This window comes from Dysidea avara, chromosome 13, assembly GCF_963678975.1.
Source record: "Dysidea avara chromosome 13, odDysAvar1.4, whole genome shotgun sequence".
In the NCBI taxonomy this organism is placed as follows: domain Eukaryota; kingdom Metazoa; phylum Porifera; class Demospongiae; order Dictyoceratida; family Dysideidae; genus Dysidea; species Dysidea avara.
Genome location: NC_089284.1, coordinates 17,588,837 through 17,603,276, shown reverse-complemented (window position 1 = coordinate 17,603,276; position 14,440 = coordinate 17,588,837). Strand labels below are relative to the sequence as shown.

Here is a 14,440-nt window from a genome sequence, read left to right as displayed (position 1 = left end):
TGATCACTATGTCTGCAAATGAGCAGGTATTGTTTTTTAGGAAAAAACATTCGCGCATTATATATTGGCGTTAGGCGTTTTATAGGCGTTTGTTTTCTGATGAGCGCTTAATAAGATTTAGTTATACCGAAGCGCCCGATAGGCTACACGAAGTAAGATGAACTACATACAAGAAGTCTCTCGTCTCCCAATGTTCCCCTCGTTTTGGTGAGGCGTGAAGGAACACAGTGAGATGATACATACCTTAAGGGTTGAGATCTCGTGATGAACCGTAACGTATCCGGTGATTTACTAGTTAGTGATCTGGGCGTAGCTGTTTGACTCGTACTGCCACGCCTGGTGAAGCGATGAACCCGTTAAGACGACAAACATCTCCTTCGCCTGGTGGCGACAAGCAAAGAGGAGCCACCAAAGTGAGATATCGTTTATATAGAGAGTCTCAGTTGTAAAAACTGCTCGCGTGTATTTCGTACGTAGGTACGTGCAGCAGGCGACACTCCAGTCAAGCAGCCAAGCAGTGCAGAATTAGTTACACGGAACCCCGAATCGCTACTGGAAGGATTTGTGGACAAGTTGTGTCGTTATGTAGGGGTCCTGCAGGACATTCCCATGGAAGCTGACATGAACAACAGAATGTACCTGTTAGACAGGTTGGATAATGCAAGAGTAAGTCAGGGTGGGATTAGAAGATGACAGGTGATTAATGAATTAATAGGTTCTGAATTCTTGAGCTATTTGTGGGTATACTAGGGACCATAGATGACATGCATGTGCTATGTAGGTGTACCTGCATGGACTACTGTCCCCTCAAACCATTGCAATTTAGTACCCTCCCCAAACTTACATTTGCTATGTAATGCCACATGCAGTAGCTGATTATTGAGGTTCTGCTTGTGGGGAATCTGGAGACCAGTTGTGGCAGGGGAAAACTGACCACTGCACTTTTATATGGTTTAGTCAGACCACTTGCAGCAGAGGACCTCCTACGGAATGACAGATAGTACACACACCAGTTCCTCAATTATTAGCCTTGCACAACCAGACCACGTGCATGCGTAAAGAACTACCAGAGTTGGGGTAGTTACTTCAGAAAAGTAGCTAGTTACTAGTTACACGTTACTTTTATCCCATGTAACTTAGTTATAATTACAGTTACTTTTCAAAAGGTAACTAAGTACTCTAGTTACTAGTTACTTTCGTAGTATAAATTATGACTTGTTTTTTGCTTTTGTAACATGAAGTTCGCTCAGATATACATCAGTAAGGGATGCAATACATATGTGCACTTGAAATAACAATTCTGTGGCTATTTCAGGTCAGTTTTAATTATTGCTACATCTTTACTCATAGAGAACAGTACACAGAATCTGTCTACTTAATGTGGCTGTAGCATATATGGCAAAAAATTTGAAGTGCTCTTGCTTTTAAAGCATAATTAGTTATAGTTACAATGTAACTATTGTAATTAGTTACTATTGTAATTAGTTACTTTTCAGACAATTACTCCTAGTTACAAGTTACTAGTTACAAAGCAAGTAACTAGTTATATTACTAGTTACTTTAAAAGTAATCCGTTACGTAACTTAGTTACAAAAGTAACTAGTTACCCCCAACTCTGAGAAATACAAACACTCATACAAATGCCTTTCCCAAAAATAGCTTTGTCATTTTGAAGTAGTCTCAGAATCCTCAGCATCTTCTACAAACAGTGTACTTTTACTTTTTGCTCTGCCTTAAATGACAACTTTGATGACGCTAAAAATTTGCAGCTCAGGCCAAAGCTAACTCTTCATGAAATAGCTGCACTTCCCTGTTGTAACTAAGCAGCATGTTGGCTGTCAGTGTTCCATATGATCTCACCTCTTTATGTGCACTTTTTCCTAAAAAGAAAGCTATACCTAGTAGACCTTATATGGCAGTCTCATTCACATATATAGAAGAGACTGCACAAACAATCCCGATGTAACCCTACCTGACACACATACATGTAGGATACCCTGTGGCCTGTGCAATAAGACAGCATATTTTACTAGCCCGTGAAGGACTAGTTCAGGAAAGGTTGAGTTATGGACATTGATAGTCTATTGAGTGTCAGGTAGGTGGATTGCAGTCCTAGAACTATAGCTACCTGTCTAGCCTCTTTTTACGTTACATGCACATATAAAGGGACTTCCATTAGTTGCATTCCAAGTATATATAATAGAAATTTATCAGTAGGAATAGCAGGGTCCGTAACTAGGGAAGAGGAGTTTGAGGGCTGGGACATGAGGACACGCTCATTTACAGAAAAGATAAAGACTATAGGACACTTTTTAATAGGCTTAGTTGGCTAACTTGAGTAGAGCCAAGCTCTGCCACTCTATACCTTAAAATTTGATATACTGTAATAGAATAATCAAACACATTATGCTATATGGTCTCGACTTTGAGGTGCGACCAAAGTCAACAACTTTTTATTACAGCTATAATGTGTATGATGCTGCCAAGCATTGTTACTGTGATGATTATTTAAATGTGCCTTGACACTCCTCTTGTGAAACTAATAATTAATCCAGGTACATGTCAGATGTAAAGTAATACAGTACCGCTCAAATGCAACATTGTCTCGCAAGAGTGTGAGCAATTTAAAAACTAATCATAAGGCGTGGCACCCATTTCATTTGCGAGTATTCATCCCGAATGAAATGGGATGAATACTTAAGTGAAATGAGTGCCATGCCCTTTGATTAGTGAGTTTGTTAATTACTCGCACTCTTGCAAGACAACGTTGCATTTGAGTGGTACTGTACATACACATGAGTTATTAGTGTGTACACTTTGCAGCCAGACCTTTGAGTTACAATTCACTGTCATCAGAAAATATGAAAGAAAGACATATTGAGCTTATACATAATCATTGTGTTGTGTTGTGATATAAAGTGTATAATAACGTTTGCATGTATTGTGTAGCGTCAAGGACAGCTACCATGGAAGGTGACAGCAGAGAATAATATCATTGTTGGATTATCAGCTTATAGTATCAAATTCTCCAAGGCAACTCAAGAACAAGTATGTTAATGTACTGTAGTATACTATGCTATCCCATGTGTGATGTATAGGTGTTAATCCTGAGAGTACCCATCCATGAAGTTGCCTCACTAAGTTATGTTAATGATGATCAGGAACATTTACTATTTCTAAAAGCTGGTTAGTGTATTACCACGGCGTAGCAAACACCTCGTGGTTGGGGGGGCCAGACAATGGTAGGATAAAAGCATATGTGAAGCTAAACTAGGGGGTCTGGGGGCATCCCCCCTCCAGGAAAATATTTGAAAACTGATGCTCCGAGATTGAATTTCAGAGTATTTGTAGCAGTAAAACATGTTTGAAACATTCTAGCAGTGTATTCTTACATGTGTAATTTACTCCCATGTCAGTCACAAACGCTACGAAAATTATTTTAGAGGTGCTTGCCACAATCGTCGATCTGAAGTGTTTCTGAGGAGTCACTATATGTAAGCTGATTGTTTCATAAATTCTATATGGATTGCTGATTGAATGGAATAGTGAATTGTAGAGTAATTTGAAACGTTGGTGGTAAGTAGACAGTTGAGAACTTAAGAGATGAGGGGGGGCGCTTCCTACACCTATGATAATTGCTGTGTTGTTCATTTTGGGTGGTAATGTTTTGCTTGGTGTTTACTGAGATAAATTTGATCAACCAAATACTAACTGTAGAGTGTTAACACAAATCATCAGAACTGTTATTATTGAACCTCACAATGAGTGTTGAGTTTGAAGAGGTGTAGGTAGTCATAGACTGTTTGATAATTACATTGCTCTAACTTAGTATATGCACACACAGTGTTGACATTGTATTGGATGACCGACCATTTATTTAGACTAGGTATCTGACACACAATGTTGTCGGGGGGTAGGGGTACACAGGGAGCAAGCCCCCTTTCTCCCAACCATACAATACATATTAGAGCCATTGACATGACAATAGCTCAGTCACATATTTAATCATATTCAACCAAAGCAATTTAGTGGTGAATCCAGAAGGAGCAAGCATTAGTCCTCGTACCACTGTTCCACCAATCTGTTCTTGTTGCTAAGCAATCCTGATTTAGTATCAGTTTCCAGTAAACATTGGTTTCCAAACATCACTCTTGGCTGTCAGCTTCAGAAAAGAGGATCGTTACGGTCCACTTCTCCTCAATCTTTAACAGTAATGTTTCTGTTGAACATTTCATAGCTGTACAGGTAGTCTTGTACCATATTATTGTTCATGTAATTGTGTTGCTGTATTAATGGGTTGTGTTGTCCCCTTCAGGTGATTCTCAGAAGGCAAAGTGTAAGTGCCACATCATATGCTGCAAGAATACAGTTAGTAATCACATTTGTCTTTCTGCTGTGTGTAGTAGTAGTTACCTCTTCACAGGCAGATGCTGAAGACATCTGTACAATCCTACAACAAGCTCTGCAGTTGGTATACTCAAAGCCACCACTACAGCCATCAGGGTCAGCTGTTCAGAGGAGACAGAGCAGTAGAAGGAAGGGTAGGGTCACCTCATCTCTAGCTATTAACAATTAATTAGCTGTTTTAACAGCTTCTATAAAATTAGATGCCAGCAATAGTGAAAGTGACTCAGAAGAAGATGAGTTCCCAGGTCAAACACTTACTAACAAGTTAGTACAGGAGGCCAAAAGAACTTCAAGACTCTCAGAGGCATTTCCTGAAGAAGATGATGATTTGTCAGATGATGACGATGAGAACTCTGCTGAGGCTGTAGTTCAGCGATACATGGAGAGGGTCAGTCATTATCATTGTATTGTACTTGTAGTGTGTTATTTGGTCCGCTATACACAGCTCAACAAACAAATGGGTTATCAGGAGATAAAAGAGTTTGCCTCTTTGTTGCGTCAGTATCGTGAGGATAACATGCATGTCACAGAGTTTTGTACGAAACTACAAGAGTTGTACGGAGACGACAGAAAATTTTTGTTACCCGGTAAGAGAAGTCATGGTGTAACTAAGTATGCTTATCATTTCCTTGCCAGGTATGAAATCATTTATCCCAGAAGAAGACAATCAGGAGTTTAATGAGTTTCTATCATCTCAAGGTCTCATGGGAGCCTTCTCTTCCTCACCAGGTGAACAAGACTTGGACCAGATGTTGGCTGGTATTGACCAAGAGATGCAGACTGTAGAACAAAACTTTGAACACATTGACACATAGCGGCTTCACCACTGCACCAAATCAGTTTTGCATATGTAAAGTTGTGGCGATCTAAAACTGTAATTTTGTTCAATTGTACTGTATACAGCGTACTGAAAAAAGAGTTGAATCACGTGAATATTACGTCATGCAGCATATTTAAACTCAATCCACGTACGGCTTCCACTCAAATAATCTATATTCTTACTAATATCCTGGAGTATATTATTATTATGGAGCAGTGTGTGATCGGAATATGGCGAACCTCGGAGAGGCGAAGGGTTGGGAGTTGATTGAGGAGCAGATTACTTGTAAGATTTGCGGAGACCTATTTACCGATCCGGTGACTGTACCCTGCTTACACACGTTTTGTAAACGATGTATCGACCACAGCGTCGAGAAAAGATCAATAAAATATATTGAACTGGGCTGTCCACTGTGCCTCGCATCACTACCACAGGAAGGAATAGCATCTCTACCCACTAACCAGACCTTCGCTTGTTTGGTGAATATCTTTAAGAGACGGGAAGAGAAGATAGATAAGTTGGCAGAGGTGAAGTGTAGCCACTGTGAGGACAGCAGTGCTGAGGTATACAAGTGGTGTGTAGACTGTCAAGCTGCATTGTGTATTGACTGTGTGGAGGCTCACAGCAAGTTGAAGGAGGCTAATTCACACCAGACCGTAATGATCAAAGACTTTGTACATCAACCGAAGAAGAAAAGCCCACAAGTAAAACGAAAATCGATTATAAGCATTCACAAATACCGCATTAAACCTCCCATAGATGGTAAGTATGTATAGTAGTTGTATGTGTCGATACATATGAACCTATAGCTATAATCTGTTTGTGTGCGTGAGTGCACATGTATGTATTAGTGTCATCTTCGCACCCTTTTCGCTGGGGTGGCATTTATCAATTAGAGATTATAAACGTCCCCTCCCTGTAATGCCTATACCAGTTTTGTCCCAGAAATCATCAAGTCTGGCGAGTGATGATTGGTGTTTACTAACTACATAAGAGGTGACAATTTAGTAAAGCCTGTACATGCTGTCAAAATGATGATGTTTACTATTTAATTGTCACCTCTTGTGTAGCCATTAAATACTAATCATCACTCACTAGACCAAAAAAGGTATAGGCAATACACCAGACACTTTTGGAGAGGGTGCAGCACCACCCTGGAGAAAAGGGTCTGTGATAAACTATGTGTGTTTGCTCACAAGTACATGCTGTGACCCCCACATTGTCATCACTTTTGCTCACAGACACAACACAGGCTGTCACTGTTCCAAGCTCTATCAATCACAATGGGGGCCACATGAATGGACACACACCAGAAAGTGTACCCATCTCCAAACAAGCCAATGTTGATCCCCACCAGTTGTATGTGGCAAAATACGACTACTCCACTGATGATAGTGATGACCTTAGCTTTAACAAGGGAGACCTGTTCTATATATTAAACGACAAAGGTGACTGGTGGCTAGCTAAGGAAAAACACTCTGGCAAAGAAGGATTCATCCCTAGGAATTATGTAGCAATATTTCAGTCATTAGAAGCTGAAGAGTAAGTGTAACAAAGTAGTAGTAAGCCGTACATGAATTTGTAACACGTAGAAATGTTGTGTGAAATGTAGCTGGTGATTTGTAGTATATGGTTGAGAAACCATCCAAACTTTTGTCCAATGCAAACTCATTTAACTGTTTTTGTTTCCCAAAAATTCTGTTACATGACCATTAACCAGAGGACTCACAAACTTTTCCCAAGAAGACTGCCTACATGGTTTTGTAATGTGGGATACCATACAATTGTGACCGAATCTGTGAAAACCCGACATAATGGCGCATTTTCAAATTCTTTATTATTGAATATTTATAATCTACTTAGCCGAATGCATGCTCAGGCCAAGTTTCAGCCTTGTATGCCAACAACTTTTGGAGTTACAGCCCTACAAAGTAGCAGCAACAGAAAGATCGATTTGTACAGCAAGTATTGGGAAAATAAATTACAGGTGCTCACAAAAACGACTGTAACTTACAAGTGCAATGCGGTACAGAGTTGCAACTTTCACCATCATGTTCGCCATGAATAGGGGAGTCCATTACATGGTGAGTTTTTCTCCTACCACCTTTCTTCACTACATACAGAGACAAAATCAGTGAAGAAAAATCGATCGCATACGACCACTTCGACATGACGTAAACAAACACCCATAACTCACATATCCTGTAGGCTACTGCTACAAAACAAAGATATTCGAACTCCTCTAGAGTAGGCGAATAAGATGGTACCCATGTTTTTATCATTACACCCTTTCTTCATAAAGAACAAAGCATTTAAAATTTTTACGAACTTTTTTTCATTTACACAAATATTTTATGCATTGCAATCAATAGCCTATAATACTGAAAATTTAGGTTTGCGCCATTATGTTGGGTTTTCGCAGATCCGGTCACAATTTATTTTGGAAAGATAAAAAAATTTGTTGTGAAATTGTGTATGAAATTAGTCCTTGTAGTTCCTTATGATGTGATCATGTGATCATGGCTACCTGGTACAGTACAATAGTAGGGATTGTGGAGGTTTGTACTTTCTCACAATAAATATTGACCAGCTGCTCCTTGGTTAGGTATAACCAAGTCCTAAAGTACCTTCAGTGTGACCTGAAATGCTTCCAATAAAAGTTATTCAGTGTGCCTTTTGGTATACCACAGTATGTACAATGCATGCATGATTTGTCCTCCTTTGTGTCCTATTTCCTTTTTTTCTGGCAGTGCAAAATGTTGATTCACTGTGGCGTGACCATCACATTTATAATCTGCCCATAGTAACTCTATTGATTGTATAGGCGCTTCTCATACTTGGAATTTTTAAGTTCGATTAGTGGAAATAAAAAGTAGTGAAACAAGAGAGATCACCTACACCTGCAGATATACTAGTGGAAATTTAATCCCTACTTCACAGTCTGTCTCCACTAGTACATCTGCAGGTGTAGGTGACCTCCCTTCCTCCCTCCCTCCCTTCCTTCCTTCACTACTTTTATTTCTATGATCCCTAATTGAACTCATGTAAACAAGCTGATCATATGATCTACTAATATGGAAGTGTTCACTTGTATGGTTGTGGCACTTCAATGTCAAGTGATTTTTAATGTAATCACTTCGGATGGAAGGAAGCCAACTATTGTTAAATTGATTAAGTTAAAGTGGGGAATGCTGGCATGGAAATCCATGACCAACAGAGGTTCAAATGTTTGTTCAAACATGTTCCAGTCCAGTGCTCCACCATATTATGGTGGTTATTTACTACCAGCCATCAATAGGTATACTATACATGCAAATCTTGTTCCAATAATGTGGTTCAACTTTCTTTTGAATGTTGGGTAAACAATCATTAGAAGTATGAATCATGTGATCCTTGTGCTGGAAGTTACAGAGTTTGGTATTGCTTGTATGTTGTTCATAACAGGTTAGTAATTATCCACCATTACCTGTCCAATATACTGCAACTATTACTATAGACCTTATACTTGAAAGTTCTAATCTTCCTAACCCCCTCTCCCTCACCACAAAGCAATCTGGGATTGTACTCAAGGTAGCTGGTTGAGTGCCCAAAATAATAACAGTAGCAATTGGGATGGAATCAGCATTGAAACCGGGTCACTGCTGCTGATCCGGATGACCCGCTGACCCGGATAACAATCCAGGTCAGACCCAGATGTGACCTGGATTAATTAAAAGTGAGGCATGCGCCAAGAGCTACATTTTGAGTGCCAACTAGCGCATTAAGCACAAGGTTGTCTGTACTTAACGATGTTAGTCAGTGGGCATGATTCCACATAAGTTAGCAGAAAGCAAGATAAGTTTCCTGCAAGTGGGTGTGGCATTGTGCATACCTAACACACCGTAATTTTAAAAAGTATGACACATTCCTGATATAAAGGGGTGTGGCTCATGAAAGAAACTGGCCTTGACCATATCTCGTACAGCAACAATCGATAGTGGGTGTGGCTCCACATAAGCTAGTAGGCAGCTATAAGCATAGTTTTGTGCTTACCTGTAGACTTTACCATCACCGATAAATGGGCGTGGCTGCACGCAAGCAGTCATCCGATAAGTGGGTGTGGCTCACTAAAGAAGCTGGATTGCATCAGGACTTGACTATGACGCGTTGATACACTTCGTACCATCTAACTAATTCATTTGCTTTGCACATGATCCAATCCGGGTCAGACCCAGATAATTTTTAAAGCAAGTCTGACCTGGATGAACCGGGTGACCCAACTCGGTTTCAACGCTGGATGGAATAGTTGCTAGTATATTCACTTGCAGTAGTACAACATAGAGAGTATTATTGCTCTTTGCAGCCACTATACCATCAAAGAATGGTCTCTTGTACATCTGCCATTCCTACACATCCTGCCTGTTGAGGTGATGCTTATAATCCCATGTGTCCTGTGTTGTTGGATGATGGAAGAAACAAGTATACCATAATTCTGGAAATTAAATGTTTGTCTTTAGAAATTTTTTTTTGACATGCGTGTTATTTTGTAAAGCAATGAAACTTTTATAGCGGAAAAAGTTAACAATCTCAAAGGAAGTGAATCTGATGTACACTGTATAAACAGAAGGTCCACTATTTCAGCACTGGTTACCTAAATCATAGTTGGATCTAAAGATTGATCAATGATGATGTTGATGAGTCCAAGCTGGTTATACCAAGCTCAAGTGGCTGGCAGTTATAGTTAACTTCAAAAATACTATATTGACCCAATTTTGTTTCCTACTTATGTGAAAGGTTTATTAAAAGTAGTGTTGGGGAAGTTACTTTATGAAAGTAATATATTACTTTTTAGCAATGTAATATATTACAGCTACATATAGTGTAACTTAATATTACATTATAGTAGTAAAAATATAACTTATAGCTGCTAAGTTGTTTTTCTATTATTACAAGGCAACTAAGTGAACGTGTTTAAGCATATAAACCACATACATGTTTTCACACAGTATGCATTACTAGTTGATGCACATCAGTCATGCACTTACATGCAGCACATTATAGATGTAAGGTTAATGAATTAACTTGTGAGGTGATGAATTAATAGTAATTGGTAGTAAAAGCCATTTATAATGCGTTACTTGCTCATCATAATACATTGTGGTAAGGTTTCCATTTCTGGCTACTCGTTACATAATAATATTTAATACTTTATTCATACTAGTAATGAGTTTATAGGTTTCCAAAAGTAATGCACTGTCAGTGTTGGGAGTAATGCGTTACATAATATTATTACTTTTATGGTAACTAAGTAATATAACAAAATACACTATAAAAACTGGTAATATAACTCAAGTTACTTTACTTACAAATGTTACGCGTTACCTAAGTAATGTAGTTACTGTAACGAATCTAATATTACATAATATTATTACTACAAGTAACAAAGTTACTAATCTTGTTAGTAATCTGCTGAGTAACGCCTAGCCACAACGAAGTAATGAAGCTTATTCACCAGCTTCTTACTTATAACCAAGATTTGCACATTGTCCAACAATGCAAGTATGTCACGTGATAAGGTGGTAGTTTCACACGTGACAGCTTAAGGCTGTAGACACAAAGTAATATAATATGTAATATTATTATAGCTACTTTATTTTATGGGTAATATGTAACTGTAACTAAATAGTTCAGTTGCATGTAATATGTAACTAGTTACTTTTACAAAATAACTTGCCCAACACTGCGTACTGCATTTCGAAAAGTAACACTCAGACTTGTGAATTGCAATATATATTACCGGTATGTAACGTTATATATATTACATAACACGTTACCCCATCACTGAGTGTTCTGGTGTGTGCTGGGATGGTCAATAGTGTATTGTGGGCCCATTAAACTCGCTGCTTATTTATTTCAATAGGTACAGCAATATGGCTTTAAAATAATTGTTACTCCACCTATAGCCATACAGCTAATTTTGCTAGTCAAAAGAAAATCTGTCATGCACAAATTCAGTGTGAGTGAAGTATCCAAACTAAATGTACTGGATTAGTGGAGCATAGTAAACTTGTATTATACAGTACGATAGTATCATACAGTACGAGTTTCCAGTTCCAGTTTGCTAGGTTAGGTAATCCTAAGGCTGCAGCACATGTTGCTGTCAGACCTTCAGTGCTGGTCACTGTAAAGCTTTAATAACAATAACGATAGTACTGTATAGTAAGGACCACAAAGGAGTAGGCGTGGCCCACGAAATAATATCACCCAAAAAACAGCCTTAATTTCCCATGACGATGATGAGGCAGTATTGGTTAGGTAAAACTAAGCCCAAACAAACTTTCAGATTGACCCAAAATGCTTTCAACAAGTTGCTACAGAATTTTTTTTTTTTAATTATTTAATGGAATTTTCTAGTGACTGACTGACTGATGCCTTCAGACAAGCGTAACTCTATAACGGCTAAGGCTACGGGCTTGATTTTTTCACTGTTCGACATCGCTTTGGCTCGACAGGTGCCTTTTGGCATACCACAGTACGTACAATGCATTCTTCATGGACTTACAAGTGTCCTCCTTTGTGTCCCATTCATCTTTGCTGACAGCAAAAAGTGTCGATTTGGCGGTAGTACGTGATGGCTTCCCTTCATAACAGAAATTGTCCGTATTTGTCATAGTGGCTAATTTGATAGCAGAGGTGCTTTTCAAACAGTTCTTGATTTGTACTGCTGTGTAACAGGTTGAACATAGCTGACAATGAAGCGTAATGGGTACTTCACTTTTCAGATGATAATTAAGGCGCGCAGTGCCATTTCAGATGCGGTATGTGTGGGTTCACCAGTCATAATAATTATTTACAAAAAAAAGTTAACAAACAACTACACAGAAAAATTTGGAATTTTCAACTAGAGTAGGGACCATAGCACATCGATAAAAAGTACTGAAACAAGTTGGAGTAGTGCACGATATTAAATCACAGTAAAACAATAAGAAGTGTTATATCCCTACTGTGCATTTCCATTGGTATCTTGAGCACAGTAGGGATATAACACTTCTTATTGTTTTACTGTGATTTAATATTGTGCACTACTCCAACTTGTTTCAGTACTTTTTATCGATGTGCTATGGTCCCTACTCTAGTTGAAAATATTTTTCTGTGTACTTGTTTCCTCTTAAAACAAATAAATGACCTATCTTTTTGATGCCGAAAGTAGGACATGTATAGCATGCCACTAGTTTTAATTAATTATTACAATCACAGTACAAAAACCAACCAACAATGAAGTTAACTGGGGCTCAGTTGATATTTAAATAGCACTTTACTATGTAAACTCCAAGGCTACACTTTGTTTTGTAAGAGCCCTTGATGAAATGGAAAAAAAAATCACTATTTTACTCACCTAACAAGGGCTCTTTCAAAACAAAGAATCTTACGTGAAGTGCTATCTAAGTATCTACTGTGTCCCAACATTTGCTGGTTTTGTATTATGACTATTGAGACTAGAATTCCAAATAGTAATATGTGATTAAATAGAGTAGCCCACATATGTGCCCTAGCTCCTCTGATACTGCACAACTTTGTAATTCTAGTGCAGTACTTTTCAATGTTGTTTGGGTCCTACAAGTTTGCAGTAATGATATGCATGTTGATGCTGCCTCATAGAAGTTGCATAAGTGAGTGACCGGCGTCTTACATTCTTTTAATGTTTGTGCTATAAGAGTGTTGGTCTGTGCTGTAGTAATAATATTTGTCTGTCACTTTAGCTGGTTCTTTGGAGCTATCAAGCGCTTGGATGCTGAGATTCAGCTGATGCAAGAAATGAACACTGTTGGGTCATTTCTTGTTCGTTGCAGTGAGAAGACACCAGGTGGATACTCTCTTGCTGTCAGAGATGTTGACAAAGTTAGACACTACAAGATTTACAAACTGGAGAACGGAAGATGTTACGTTGACAGTGAATCAACATTTTACAATGTACAAGAGTTAGTGTCATACTATAGTTTGGTGGCAGATGGTTTGTGTTCCAAGTTACTAACTCCATGTATTATCACTGAGGAGCCACAGACTGTTATTACAAATACTGGCAGTAGTACAGACCAGTTGGCTGATGACATTTGGGAGACTGATAGAAGTTCTGTCTGTCTTATAAAGAGGTTAGGACCTGGTCAATTTGGTGAAATTTGGGAAGGAACATGGAACAACACAACTCCAGTAACTGTGAAGGTTCAAGTAGAGTTAACAAGTACTTCAAAGTTTATCGAAGAAGTTGAATTGATGAAACAGTTTCGTCATCCCAACTTGATAACACTATTGGCTGTGTGTACCCGAGAGGAGCCTATCTGTATTGTAATGGAACAAATTAAACACGGTAGCTTGTTAGAGTACCTTGGATATTCTGGTCACTCTTTAAGTGTCCACCAGTTAATATACATGGCCTTACAGGTGTGTTCTGGCATGACTTACCTTGAGAGTATATGTGTAGTTCATTGTGACCTTGCTGCTAGAAATGTGTTCGTTGTACAAGACTCTAAGCATCTTGTCTGTAAGATTGCTCACTTTGGTCTAGCTCAATTCCTGATTCATGATGTTTATGAAGCACCTTCTGGGACAACATTTTCCCCCAAGTGGGCAGCTCCAGAAGTGGTCCTACACAGCAAGTTCAGCTTAAAATCTGATGTGTGGTCTTATGGGATTCTCTTGTATGAAGTGATGTCTCATGGTAGTGTACCATATTCCACTATGAACAATGCTCAAGCAGTAGGGGTGATACAGAAAGGTTATCGGATGCCATGTCCTGATGGCTGTCCAGAGAAATTGTATGACATCATGAGAGAGTGTTGGAGAGATGTTTCTATATCCAGGCCAACCTTTGAAACAGTTCAGTACGAGTTAAAAGAATTCTTCAAAGAAAGTGAAGTATGAATAAATTATGATAATTATGTTTGTATTTTTCATGTCTGTACAGTGTGTTTTCAAATATATAGCAAAATGTGGAATAATGAAACTTGGTGTGTACAGTCAGTTATGGTCAGAAGAGGATACTTTACCCAATTACAAACTTCATATAAATTTTCCCTTTACTGTAATCTTATGGAACTCCCTCCCCCCCACTGTAATTAATTCCCCTACACTTAATCAGTTTTGTAATAATTTTTATGATCAATACCTGTGCGTTATAATCTCCTTTGAGTAATAAATATATGGTCCCTTGTTGACGTCATCGTGTGTTTGGTGACG

General features: G+C 38.6%; 2 protein-coding genes across 3 annotated transcripts; both read left to right on the top strand.

Moving 5' to 3' along the window:
* Positions 1 to 110: 110 nt before the first annotated feature.
* LOC136243134 (cerebral cavernous malformations protein 2 homolog) lies at positions 111 to 5,340 on the top strand. Of its 2 annotated transcripts, none has more exons than XM_066034655.1 (9): positions 111 to 413; positions 478 to 666; positions 2,950 to 3,048; positions 3,099 to 3,186; positions 4,316 to 4,336; positions 4,404 to 4,541; positions 4,593 to 4,795; positions 4,853 to 4,994; positions 5,044 to 5,340. In XM_066034655.1, the coding sequence occupies exons 1-9, from the start codon at positions 348 to 350 to the stop codon at positions 5,220 to 5,222; spliced, it is 1,125 nt and encodes a 374-aa protein (XP_065890727.1). In that variant the 5' UTR covers positions 111 to 347; the 3' UTR covers positions 5,223 to 5,340. The 2 variants fall into 2 exon arrangements, with proteins under 2 accessions (XP_065890727.1, XP_065890726.1); XM_066034654.1 differs by having other exon boundaries at positions 4,316 to 4,368; positions 4,424 to 4,541.
* A 42-nt stretch (positions 5,341 to 5,382) lies between these two features.
* On the top strand, positions 5,383 to 14,435 carry LOC136243108 (tyrosine-protein kinase-like). Its single transcript, XM_066034624.1, has 3 exons — positions 5,383 to 5,989; positions 6,469 to 6,769; positions 12,967 to 14,435. Exons 1-3 carry the CDS (start codon positions 5,458 to 5,460, stop codon positions 14,123 to 14,125), a joined length of 1,992 nt encoding a protein of 663 aa, XP_065890696.1. The 5' UTR covers positions 5,383 to 5,457; the 3' UTR covers positions 14,126 to 14,435.
* The last annotated feature ends 5 nt before the right edge of the window (positions 14,436 to 14,440 follow it).